Here is a 13,104-nt window from a genome sequence, read left to right on the forward strand (position 1 = left end):
TCTGAAGGAGCCGCAGGTAGAGCGGATTTGAAAAACCGGCGAGGAGGCACCTCTTCGAATTCCAGCTTGTATCCCTGAGAAACAATTTCTATTACCCAGGGATCCATCTGTGAATGAACCCAGATGTGACTGAAAAGTCGAAGACGTGCCCCCACTTGAGCGGACTCCCACAGGGAAGCCCCAGCGTCATGCGGTGGATTTTGCAGAGGCAGGGGAGGACTTCTGTTCCTGGGAACTAGCTGTGTGCAGCTTTTTTCCTCTGCCCTTACCTCTGGCAAAAAAGGACGATCCTCGTACTCTTTTGAAGACAGTTCCCCACCAGGACCTTTGGAGAGACAGAGAGAGTGTATGCCAGCACACACCCCAGCGCTATATAACCCAGGCAAAACACAGAATGTTTCCCCAGTAGCGCTGAATTAACACGTTTTTCGCCAATTATGTGCCCCCCCCTCTTGAAAAACCCACTGTCACCTCAGTAAGCAGGGGAGAGTCCGGGGAGCTTCCTCTCAGCGCTGTGCTGTGGAGAAAAATGGCGCTGGTGAGTGCTGAGGGAGAAGCCCCGCCTCCTCGGCGGCGGGCTTCTGTCCTGCTCAAATTATTCAAAAACATGGCGGGGGCTCTTTATATACATGTACAGTGCCCAGCTGTACATGTATATAATGTGTTTATGCCATAATAGAGGTTTATATTGCTGCCCAGGGTGCCCCCCCTGCGCCCTGCACCCTTACAGTGACCGGAGTGTGTGAGGTGTATGGGAGCAATGGCGCAAAGCTGCAGTGCTGTGCATTACCTCAGTGAAGATCACGAAGTCTTCTGCCACCTTTGAAGCCTTCTTACTTCTCATACTCACCCGGCTTCTGTCTTCTGGCTCTGCGAGGAGGACGGCGGCGTGGCTCTGGGACGAACTCCAGGGTGAGACCCGTGTTCCGACTCCCTCTGGAGCTAATGGTGTCCAGTAGCCTAAGAAACAGGACCTTGAAACTCAGAGAAGTAGGGCTGTTTCTCTCTCCTCAGTCCCACGATGCAGGGAGTCTGTTGCCAGCAGTGCTCCCTGAAAATAAAAAACCTAATTAAAATACTTTCTTAGCAGGAAACTCAGGAGAGCTCCCTGCAGTGCACCCATCTCCTCTGGGCACAGTATCAAACTGAGGTCTGGAGGAGAGGCATAGAGGGAGGAGCCAGTGCACACCCAGAGTCAAAGTCTTTCTTAAAGTGCCCATGTCTCCTGCGGAGCCCGTCTATCCCCATGGTCCTTATGGAGTCCCAGCATCCTCTAGGACGTTAGAGAAAACAGTTACAAACTAAGTGGGTTATTCAGGTTTGTTAGCAAATGTAGCACTGCAAGTGGGGCAGATGTAACATGCACAGGGAGTTAAATTTGGGTGGGTTATATTGTTTCTGTGCAGGGTAAATACTGGCTGCTTTATTTTTACACTGCAATTTAGATTTCAGTTTGAACACACCCAACCCAAATCTAACCGTCTATGCACATGTTACATCTACCCAACCTGCAGCACAACATAGTTTTGCTCAATTGCTAACTGTGTTGGTTTGCTAACAAACCTGAATAAGACCCTAAATCTTAAAACTTCCACTTGTCCCCACTCACACTTTGGTGCAGACCCTCCTATGTATTTCTCATTAATATATTGCTGTGGACGGCTCTGGCTAGCCTCTTTTAAAAAAAAAAAAACAGATTGGTGTTCTCAGTCAGTTTCCACTTGGGTACCCCCTAAGCTTTCCATTTGCATTTTCTGTATTTCCAACATTTGCAATGTAGGATGACATGTTTAGGAGCAGCAATATATAAAAGCAATACATGCGCTATGTACAAATATTACTCCCAGAAACAAATGCATAAAAAGCAAGAATTTGTGGCTTTTTTTACTCAATCTAGGATACTTTTAGGTTAGATTTAGCCACCACTGGGGAGGTAGTTAGGTTTGGGCACAAAGTGGGAAAGAGTTAGATACAACCAGGGATACGTTAGGTGGTAGGGGACAGGCACTAGAATACTTGCCTCGCCCCATCAGGATTTTCAAGATTGGGATCCCGTACACGTACCGAACCCAGAGGCATACGAGTAGAGCACTCCAACGCAGTTTTATCACCTGGATGTCTAATTTGCCCCTTTCCACTATTACAAATAATTTTGAACATACAACTCAATGTCACCCAAAAAAAAAAAAATAAAAAAAAATTATTTTTATTTTTTTTAAAGAAACCAAAGATTTTCTTTTTAAATTTAAACCAGACTTTTTTTTTTACATTAATGTTATAATGGGGGGGGGGAAAAAATATAATCATGTATTCGAAACCTTGAACCACCATTGTTTTAATGCTTTCTAAGAATAATGTTGGAGGATTTGATAGTATTTTAAATCTTTCAATAAAACCAATTTTTTTACATCTTAGTACATACAAAGAACACTCCGAAATAGATGAAAATGGACAATCAAAAAAAATAATAAAAAAAATAATGAATGTTAAGCAATAGTCATACTTATTATTAGAATTAAATAAATCTGAATAGTAATACAATATAGAAAATGCAAAAGCACTCTTCAGAGAAACAAAATAACAAAAAAAGGAATTTAATACCTACCAGTAACTCCTTTTCTCGTAGTCCGTGGTGGATACTGGGGAATACTAGATTACCATGGGGTATAGATCGGGTCCACTGGAGCCTGGCACTTTAAGAAATGAATAGCGTGTGCTGGCTCCTCACCTCTATGCCCCTCCTAGCAGACTCAGTCTAGGAAACTGTGCCAGAGGAGATGGACATACTTTAATAGAAGGATATAACACAAAAGCGGTGAGGTAACGAACCAACACAAACAATAAGATAGCAGAGCTAACCAGAACAGAGGAAAGCCACGCTAACTATAGAAGGATAGCAATGCTAAGCAAACATGGAACAGGAAAAGCAACAGCAAACCCAACCATAACACTTACAACCAGGTAAGAAGAAACAAAAGCACTGAGGCGGGTGCCCAGTATCCACTACGGACTACGAGAAAACGAATTACCGCTAGGTATTAAATTCCTATTTTCTCTTATGCCCTAGTGGATACTGGGGAATACTAAATTACCATGGGGACGTCCCAAAGCTCCCAGAATGGTTGGGAGAGTGCCAAGACTCCTGCAAAACCACCTGACCAAACTGAAGGTCATCTTTGGCCCAGGTGTCAAACCTGTAAAGTTTAACAAAGGTGCTCACACCAGACCAAGTTGCTGCACGGAACAACTGTAATGCTGAGACTCCCCGGGCAGCCGCCCAGGAAGAACCCACCGACCTTATGGAGTGGGCCTGAACAGAACTCGGCAGCGGCAGAGCTGCTGAAGTATAGGCTTATTGGATAGTCCATTTGAGCCAACGAGCAATGGACTGCTTGGAGGCAGGACAATCAATTTTCTTAGCATCATAAAAGGACGAAGAGAGAGTCAGACTTCCTGTGACGAGCCGTCCTTTTGATGTAAAGCCTCAAAGCACGTACAACATGCAGGGACTTTGGAGCAACTGAAGTGTCAGATAAGACTGGAACCACAATAAGTTGATTCACATGAAAGGCCGATACCACTTTCGGCAAAAACTGTGGGTGAGTTCTGAGCTCCGCCCTATCCTCATGAAACAACAAGTAAGGGTTCTTACAGGACAAGGCCCGCAATTCCGACACGCCTGGCCGAAACCAAGGCCAGTAACATAAGAGTCTTCCATGTCAGGTATTTGAAGTCAACCCTCTGCAAGGGTTCAAACCAATCCAACTGGAGAAAGGTCAACACCACATTGGAGGTCCCACGGAGCAGTGGGAGGAACAATGGGTGGCTGAATGTGCAACACCCCCTTGATAAAGGTCTCTACTTAAGAAAGTACCACCAGTTCTTTCTGAAAGAAGATGGAGAGCTGAGATCTGAACCTTGATGGAGCGTAATCATAGGGCCTTATCCACTTCTGTTTGCAGGAACAGTAAAAAAACGGCCCAGACGGAATTCCAGAGGAGAACATTTTTGACCCTCACACCAAGAAATAGACTTCTTCCAAATACGGTGGTAATGTTTGGAGGTAACCACCTTACGGGCCTGAACCATAGTGGAAATTACCTTGGATGGAAGACCCTTCCTGGTTAAAACTTCCCTCTCAACCTCCAGGCCGTCAAACGTAGCCACTGTAAGTCTGGATAGACGAAGGGTCCTTGCTGAAGGTGGTCCTCGAGAAGTGGCAGAGGCCCGGGTTCCTCCAACGAAAGGGTCAGGAGGTCCGCATACCAGGATCGCAGAGGCAAATCCGCGGCAATGAGAATTCCTAAACCCTTTCCTTTTAGAGTCTTTTCAGAACTCTTGGGATTAGAGGAATCGGAGGAAACAGGTAAACAAAGTGGTAATTCCATGGCATTGTCAGAGCATCTACCGCAACCGCCTATGGGTCCCTAGTTCTGGAGCAGTAATGACAAAGTTTCTTGTTGAGACAAGAAGCCATCAGGTCGATCTGTGGACAACCCCACTGGTGAATGACTTGTTGAAACACCTGAGGGTGGAGGTCCCATTCCTCCAGATGTAGGTCGTGCCTGCTTAGAAAGTCCGCTTCCCAGGTGTCCACTCCTGGAATGTAAACGTCCGAGATGGCTCTTGCGTTGGCTTCCGCCTAGAGGACTATTCTTGACACCTCTTGCATTGCAGCCCTGTTTCTGGTTCCTCTCTGCCAGTTGATGTATGCCACCACCTTGGCATCTTCCAACTGCAACTGGATGGCCTGATTCCAAAGGAGGGATGATGCCTGTATGAGAGCGTTGTAAACCGCCCGGAGTTCCAGGATGTTGATTGGAAGAGCAGATTACTGAAAAAGACCACATCCCCTGGAACTGCGCTCCTTGAGTCACAGCCCAACCCCAGAGGCTGGCATCAGTTTTCAATAGCATCCATGATAGGGTGTTGTAGCTCCGACCCTCCACCAGATGGGAAACTTGCAGCAACCATAGTAGGGATATCCGTGCTTTTGGTGACAGGGTTATATGCTGATGCATGTGCAGGTGAGATCCCGACCATCTGTCCAACAAATCCAGTTGAAACGGTTGCGCATGGAAACTGTCGTACTGCATCGCCTCGTAGGAGTCCACCATCTTGCCCAGCAAATGGATACAAAAAGGTGAATCGAGACCACACAAGGTTTCAGCACCATCCGGACCATAGACTGAATAGTCAAGGTCTTGTCCCTGGAAAGGTAAACCTTCCGAGACACTGTATTCAGGATCATCCCCAGAAACTGAATTCTCTAAGACAATTACAAGTGAGATTTCTGGAAATGGAGTATCCATCCGTGCTCTGTAAGCAAACGAGTAGTCAAGTCAATGCTGTGCAGAAGCTGTTCCCTGGACACCGCCTTTATGAGGAGATAGTCCAGGTAAAGAATTATTTGTACACCCCTCATGTGCAGTTGTAGCATAATTTTCACAATAACCTTTGTGATTACCCTTGGGGATGTGGAAAGACCGAAGGGTAAGGCCTGAAACTGGTAATGCTGGTCCAGAATCGCGAACCTGAGGAACGCTTGGTGAGGGGGCCAAATTGGGATATGTAGGTATGTGTCCTTTATATCCAGGGACACAAGAAACTCCCCCTCCTCCAGATTCGCTATCACAGCTCTCAGAGATTCCATCTTGAATTTGAACACCAGAAGATACGGGTTCAGGTACTGGACATTCAAGATCGGTCTTACCAAGCCATCCTGCTTCGGAACCACAAAGAGACTCGAGTAAAACCCCTTTGTGTGCAGCTGAGGAGGCACTGGAACAGCAACTCCTGTAGAAAGCAGTTTTTGCACTGCCTGCTGTAAGGAAACCCTGGCTTCCTGTGAAGCTGGTAAAAGCCTGACCTGAAAAGTCTGAGAGGAGGGATTTCCTGGAATTTCAGTCGGTATCCTTGGGATATGAGGTCCCTCAACCCCCGGCAGGACTCTGCTCATATGTGGACGAAGTGTTGAAGCCGAGCACCTACCTGAAAGAGCCTGTCTGTGGTCGGCAGAAGTTACCATAAATGTGTCCATAGTTTGCTTCAGTGCTCGTATTTCTTGCTCAGCCGTTGTCAAATTTGACTTAAAATTGGAAATCATAGTTTTCAATGATTCTATCCACTCTGGTGCCTGCACATCACTACCTTGTGAAGGAATTGAGCACTAAAGTACACATAAGTGACCCCTGTGAGGAAGGTGTAAACTTAGCCTTGCATAAAGTACACACAGACTTATTAGCAGACATGCCTGAGCAGACGGTACAGAGATTAGTATGAAAAACACAGCGGTATTAGTGAGATATGCACAATAACCCAGACTACCCTGAAAGGAGTGACAGAGATATGGGAACCAGCACACTACACCACAGACTGAGCAGCGCCCCACTGGGTGACCTGAGTGTAATTGTCCACATAGCAGTAAAACCGCTGATAGGGAGTTCCCTCCTCAATATAACCCCCTGGTTCCAGTTTACAACGGTTGTTTAGTGGGTCCTGTAGGAGCAGTCTCTGCATGTAGCCTGTGTAACAGCAGCAGGAAATGGCACAGTGTGGCTTCTGGTCCCGCTCTCCAGGAAGCCCCGCCCCCATAATGATGTGCAGTCCCTGCATTATTTTTATACTGGCTCTCCTTATAATGTGTAAAACGAGAGTGTATATAGCCCCCGTTTACTTTTGCCAGTCTGGGTAGTCAGTGTACACCGCGGCCCGGAGCTGGGTGAACAATGTCCCTCATGCCGCCATCATGCACCGCACCTCGCTCACCACACCTCGTCTGTCTTCGGCATCTGTTAAGGGGTGGCAGCATGCTGCTGGCGTGGGATCACTCTCTGGGAGTGTGAGATCATCACCTCAGGAGCACAGTGTCCTGTCAGCTGGGATGACGAACGATTAACTCCATGGAAGTTGGTTCTGAACCCCCCTTAAGTCCCACGACGCAGGCAGACTCGTTGCCAACCAATGTGCCTGAAAATAAACTTAAATACATTTCTGAAGAAAACGCTCCGGAGAGCAAACAGAATGCACCCCGCTCCTTGGGCACATTTTCTAAACTAAACTAAACTAGGAGGGGCATAGAGGGGAGGAGCCAGCACATAGTATTCATTTCTAAAAGTGCCAGGCACCAGTGGACCCGATCTATACTCCATGGTATTCCCCAGTATCCACTAGAACGTAAGAGAAAAGGAGGAGTTAAGCATTAGCTATTCTTCCTTAATGTCGAGATCATGAGGTACTACAAATTGCATGCAGACTGAATTCATGAATTACCATCTCATACATTTACACATCATTTTATAGAGTTTATAGATAGAATTTGATTGCTAGCACATGAAACACTGTAGTTCATTTACCTGATATGGTGTACTGCGGACTTTAGATACACGTGACGCAGCTGCGCCACCATACGTCGTTTTGCCAGGATAGAAAGGAGAGTCACCAAGAAAACTGGGTTTCGAGACTGATGTGTTTCCAAGAGACTGCAAAAAAAAATAATTTTTATTAAAACCATCACATCCACAAAATACATAACAGTGAGCATCAACATAGGGTTGATTAGAATTTACTTTACTAAACCACATAGTACTACAGAAAATCCAGGGGGGGGGGGAACACCACTACAAGCAAGACAGGATAGAAAGGATGTCAATATAAACTTGCACGTCAAAATTGTAGAAAAAAAATAATAATAGGATTTTAATACCTACCGGTAAATCCTTTTCTCTTAGTCCGTAGAGGATGCTGGGGATGCTTCAAGAACCAAGGAGTATAGACGGGATCCGCAGGAGACATGGGCACTTTAAGACTTTAAAAGGGATGTGAACTGGCTCCTCCCTCTATGCCCCTCCTCCAGACTCCAGTTATAGGAACTGTGCCCAGGAAGACTGACATTGAGAAAAAGGATTTATTTAATTTTTAAACTAAGGTGAGATACATACCAGCTCACACCTCAAACACGCCGTACAACATGGCATTCAACAACAACGCATGCAACGGCATGACCAACATCAGCCACAGACTGACTGAACTTAACTCAACAGGAGAGTAACCATAACCAAACTGCAGATACAGCCCCCACTGGGACGGGCGCCCAGCATCCTCTACGGACTAAGAGAAAAGGATTTACCGGTAGGTATTAAAATCCTATTTTCTCATACGTCCTAGAGGATGCTGGGGATGCTTCAAGAACCATGGGGTTTATACCAAAGCTCTAGAACGGGCGGGAGTGTGCGGATGACTCTGCAGCACCGGTTGACCAAACAAGAGGTCCTCATTAGCCAGGGTATCAAACTTGTAAAACTTCGCAAAGGTGTTTGAACCCGACCAAGTAGCAGCTCGGCAAAGCTGTAATGCCGAGACCCCTCGGGCAGCCGCCCAGGATGAGCCCACCTTTCTGGTAGAATGGGCTTTTACAGATTTCGGTAACGGCAATCCTGCCGTAGAATGAGCCTGCTGAATCGTATTACAGATCCAGCGTGCAATAGTCTGCTTGGAAGCAGGAGCCCCAATCTTGTTGGGAGCCCACAGGACAAACAGAGCCTCTGTTTTCCTAATCTGCGCCATTCTGGCGACATAGATCTTAAAAGCTCTGACCACATCGAGAGACTTCGAATACGCCAAGGCATCAGTAGCCGCTGGCACCACAATAGGCTGGTTTACGTGAAATTATGAAACCACTTTTGGCAGAAATTGCTGCAGAGTTCTCAACTCCGCTCTATCAGCATGGAAGATTAAATAGGGGCATTTGTGAGACAAAGCCGCCAACTCAGATACCCGCCTTGCAGATGCCAAGGCCAACAACATGACTACTTTCCAAGTAAGGAATTTTAACTCAACCTTACGTAAAAGGTTCAAACCAATGAGATTGCAGGAACTGCAACACCACATTAAGATTCCACGGTGCCACAGGGGGCACAAATGGAGGTTGGATGTGCAGCACGCCTTTACACCATAGTTTGCGATAAGTTCTACATTGGTCGGACTTCTAGACCTCTTAAGGTCAGACTTGGGGAACATCTGAGGAACATAAAAAATGGTCTTGAAACGCATTCTCTATCTGCACACTTTAAAACAACACAACTGTTCTGTAAGTCATATAAAAAGGCTTTTTTGGGATTAAGCATATTAAGCCCACAGAAAGAGATAAAAATACCACTGTTCGTTTAGCAAAGTCAGAAATGAAACTCATACATACATTCAAAACCTTGGTACCAGTAGGGTTAAATCAAGATTTTGAAGTCAAGTGGTTTTTGTGATTTTATGTAAATTTTTAAATTCTTGTTTAGCATTTAGTTCATGTGTAATTATCCATGGTATTTTAAGGACATTTATCGGGATATAGATGGATGTTTTGTATATATATATTTTACACACCATCTTTGTTTTAGATGGAATGAGGAGAAGAATACTATGTTGTGGAACTAAAAAGTCCGGGCTGAGAAATCCATATGAGGAGGTAGAACGGATGGACAGGAAGTGGGGCATTTCGTAAGCGGACGACCATCTTGGTGGGGGCGAGAATGGCCGAGAGGACCTGTGGACGGAGGTGCGCTGCGAAGTGACGTCACTTCTGCGACGAGAGAGAAAGATAGTTCTATGGACACCAGAATAGGATTTGGAGCGAGTGGATTACATAACTTCCGTATCGGAAGAACGGAAGTCACCCGCGGTCCGGGACTATGTATAGGGAATAGAAAGATTCAGCATTGTATAGATTAGGTGATGACCTATGCAGATCCCTGGCGAATTTTCTCTAGGGAAAACACCTGAAATGAATGTGTTATTAGGGGGGTAAATAAGGAATAACATGCAGGCATCCCTCACACCTTGACAAAGACCCTGGCACGGGTCGAAACGCGTTGGTGGGGAGGCCTGCACTGGACGAATAGACGTACCCTTGTGGAGATTGAAGGAGATCAGACTAACGGGGCCCCGTTATTTATGCACAACACCTATCGCCTTTATCCGCCTGGGTATGATCACCATTTGCTTTTACCGGATGTTTGTTTGTCAAAATTAAAAATAATTTTTTACTTCAACATCCATCTCAGATATATTTCTTTTGGAGAAAACGTGCATGGCCTTTTAAACTAAGGAGTGGAAAAGAAAAGACCCACCTACGTGCATATTGTGTATCAGCAAAATCGTGAGTGCCATATATAGGGGGCAACCCCGATATTCTTTGCACACATGGTGATGGATGATTAACCACAAAGATCTGATTTATATGTGTGTTCCCTCTGCACTGTTCGTGTTTTGGAAGGGGGGACTCCCCGTTACTCTTATTGTTCCATGGGAAATTGTATAGAGTGAATATCCCTATTACCCCACAATAATACACGAGGATCAGGGTGTATGTCCTGGGTTTTTTTTTCATATGAATACGTCTTGAAAATCGAGAGGAAGAAAACCCCCAGCTCTACTGCATCAAAAATTTGTGGGAAGTGTATATTTGTTTTGTGAGCGCCTGAGCGTAATATTTGGTCTGTGTTTTTTGGTGCCTTTCACAAAGGTCTGAACTTCTGGAAGGGAGGGCAATTCTTTCTGAAAGAAGATTGACAAGGCCGAAATTTGTACTTTAATAGAGCCCAACTTAAGGCCCGCATCCACACCTGCTTGCAAAAAATGGAGCAAACGCCCCAGCTGAAATTCTTCCGTAGGAGCCTTCTTGGATTCACACCAAGACACATATATCCTCCAAATACGGTGGTAATGCTTTGCCGTTACTGCTTTTCTAGCCTGAAAAAGTGTGGGAATGACTTCACTGGGAATACCCTTCCGTGCTAGGATTTGGCGTTCAACCGCCATGCCGTCAAACGCAGCTGCAGTAAGTCTTGATACACGCACGGCCCTTGTTGTAACAGGTCCTCCCGTAGAGTTAGAGACCAGGGATCTTCTATGAGCAATTCCTGAAGATCTCGATACCAGGCCCTCCTTGGCCAATCTGGAACAATGAGTATCGCCTGAACCCTTGTTGTTCTTATCGTTATTACCTTTGGAATGAGAGGAAGTGGAGGGAACACATATACCGACGGAAACACCCACGGTGTCACTAGGGCATCCACCGCTATCGCTTGAGGGTCCCTTGACCTGGAACAATATCTCTGAAGTTTCTTGTTGAGGCTGGACGCCATCATGTCTATTTGAGGAATTCCCCAACGACTTGTCACTTCTGCAAAGACCTCTCGATCGTGTCTGCTTCCCAGTTGTCTACTCCTGGAATGAAGACCGCTGACAGAGCGATTGCACGTCTTTCCGCCCAGCAAAGAACCTTCGGTGGCCCCGGCCATCGCCGCTCTGCTATTTTTTCCGCCCTGGCGGTTTATGTACACCACTGCTGTTATGTTGTCTGACTGAATCAAGACGGGCAGACCGCGAAGATGTTCCGCTTGCAGAATGCCGTTGTAAATGGCCCATAATTCCAGAATGTTTATGTACAGATAATCTTCCTGGCTTGACCATTTTCCCTGAAAATTTCTCCCCTGTGTGACTGCTCCCCAGCCTCGGAGACTTGCATCTGTGGTCACCAGGATCCAATCCTGAATCCCGAACCTGCGTCCCTCCAGAAGGTGAGAACTGTGCAGCCACCACAGAAGGGAGATCCTGGTCCTGGAATATAGGAATATTTTCCGGTGCATGTCCAGGTGAGACCCGGACCACTTGTCCAGCAGGTTACACTGAAACACGCTGGCATGGAACCTGCCATACTGAATGGCCTCGTAGGCCGCCACCATCTTCCCCAGTAACAGAGTGCATTGAAGAATCGACACTTGCCGGTTTCAGAATCTGTTTTACCATGTACTGTATTTCTAGAGCCTTTTCCACTGGAAGAAAAACGAATTCTGTATCCATAATCATACCCAGGAACGACAGCAGTGTTGTCGGAACCAACTGCGATTTTGGCAAGTTTAGGAGCCAACCATGTTGTTGCAGAATCGTCAGAGAGCACAACGTTTTTCAGCAATTGTTCCTTGGATCTCGCCTTTATCAGGAGATCGGCCAAGTACGGGATAATTGTGACTCCCTGCTTGCGCAGGAGAACCATCATTTCCGCCATAACCTTGGTGAAAATGCTCGGAGCCGTGGACAGACCAAACGGCAACGTCTGAAACTGGTAATGACAATCCTGAACAGCATATATGGGGACGTGCAAGTACGCATCCTTTATGTCGACCGACACCTTAAAATCCCCCTCCTCCAGACTGGAGATCACTGCTCGGAGAGATTCCATCTTGAATTTGAATTTTTTTTTAGAAAGAAATTGAGGGATTTTAGGTTAAGAATCGGTCTGACTGAGCCATCCAGCTTCGGCACCACGAACAAACTCGAATAAAAACCCTCCCCCTGTTGTGATGGGGGTACCGTGACAATTACTTGATTTTGACACAGCTTTAGTATTGCAGCGCATACAACCTCCCTTTCTGGAAGAGAAGCTAGCAAGGCCGATTTGAAAAATCGGTGAGGGGGCACGTCTTGAAACTCTAACTTGTACCCTTGGGTTACTATTTCTAATATCCAAGGATCCAGATCTGATCGAACCCAGACCTGACTGAAGAGTTTGAGACGTGCCCCGACTGGTGCGGAATCCCGCAGAGGAGCCCCAGCGTCATGCGGTGGATTTGGTAGAAGCCGGAGGGGACTTCTGTTCTTGGGAACTTGCCACAGCCTGTGACCTTTTTCCCTTTCCTTTTCCTCTCGCTGCAAGGAAGTAGGATACCCGTCCTTTTTTGAATTTATTGGGCCGAAAGGACTGCATCTGATAGTGGGGCAGTTTCTTTTGTTGCGCAGGAACATAAGGTAAAAATGACGACTTACCCGCGGTAGCCATAGATACCAGGTCAGTAAGGCCATCACCAAACAAGACACCACCGTTAAACGACAGACTCCATAGCCTTCGAGTCAGCATCAGCATTCCATTGATGAATCCACAATGCCCTCCTAGCAGAGACTGCCATGGCATTGGCCCTTGATCCCAAAAGGCCAATATCCCTTGCAGCTTCTTTTAAATATGCTGCAGCGTCTCTGATATGACCCAAAGCCAAAAGCACATTATCCCTGTCCAGGGTATCTATCTCAGATGACAAGTTATCTGCCTACTTTTCA

General features: G+C 46.2%; 1 protein-coding gene across 2 annotated transcripts in view; it reads right to left on the reverse strand.

Moving 5' to 3' along the window:
• NUP153 (nucleoporin 153) overlaps positions 1 to 13,104 on the reverse strand; it is a 336,682-nt gene that overhangs the window by 222,022 nt on the left and 101,556 nt on the right. For both annotated transcript variants that reach the window (XM_063923224.1, XM_063923223.1), the window contains exon 5: positions 7,356 to 7,481. In XM_063923224.1, coding sequence (XP_063779294.1) covers positions 7,356 to 7,481 — 126 coding nt within the window. The remainder of the gene's footprint in view (positions 1 to 7,355; positions 7,482 to 13,104) is intronic.

This window comes from Pseudophryne corroboree, chromosome 5 (assembly GCF_028390025.1).
Source record: "Pseudophryne corroboree isolate aPseCor3 chromosome 5, aPseCor3.hap2, whole genome shotgun sequence".
Taxonomy (NCBI): Eukaryota; Metazoa; Chordata; class Amphibia; order Anura; family Myobatrachidae; genus Pseudophryne; species Pseudophryne corroboree.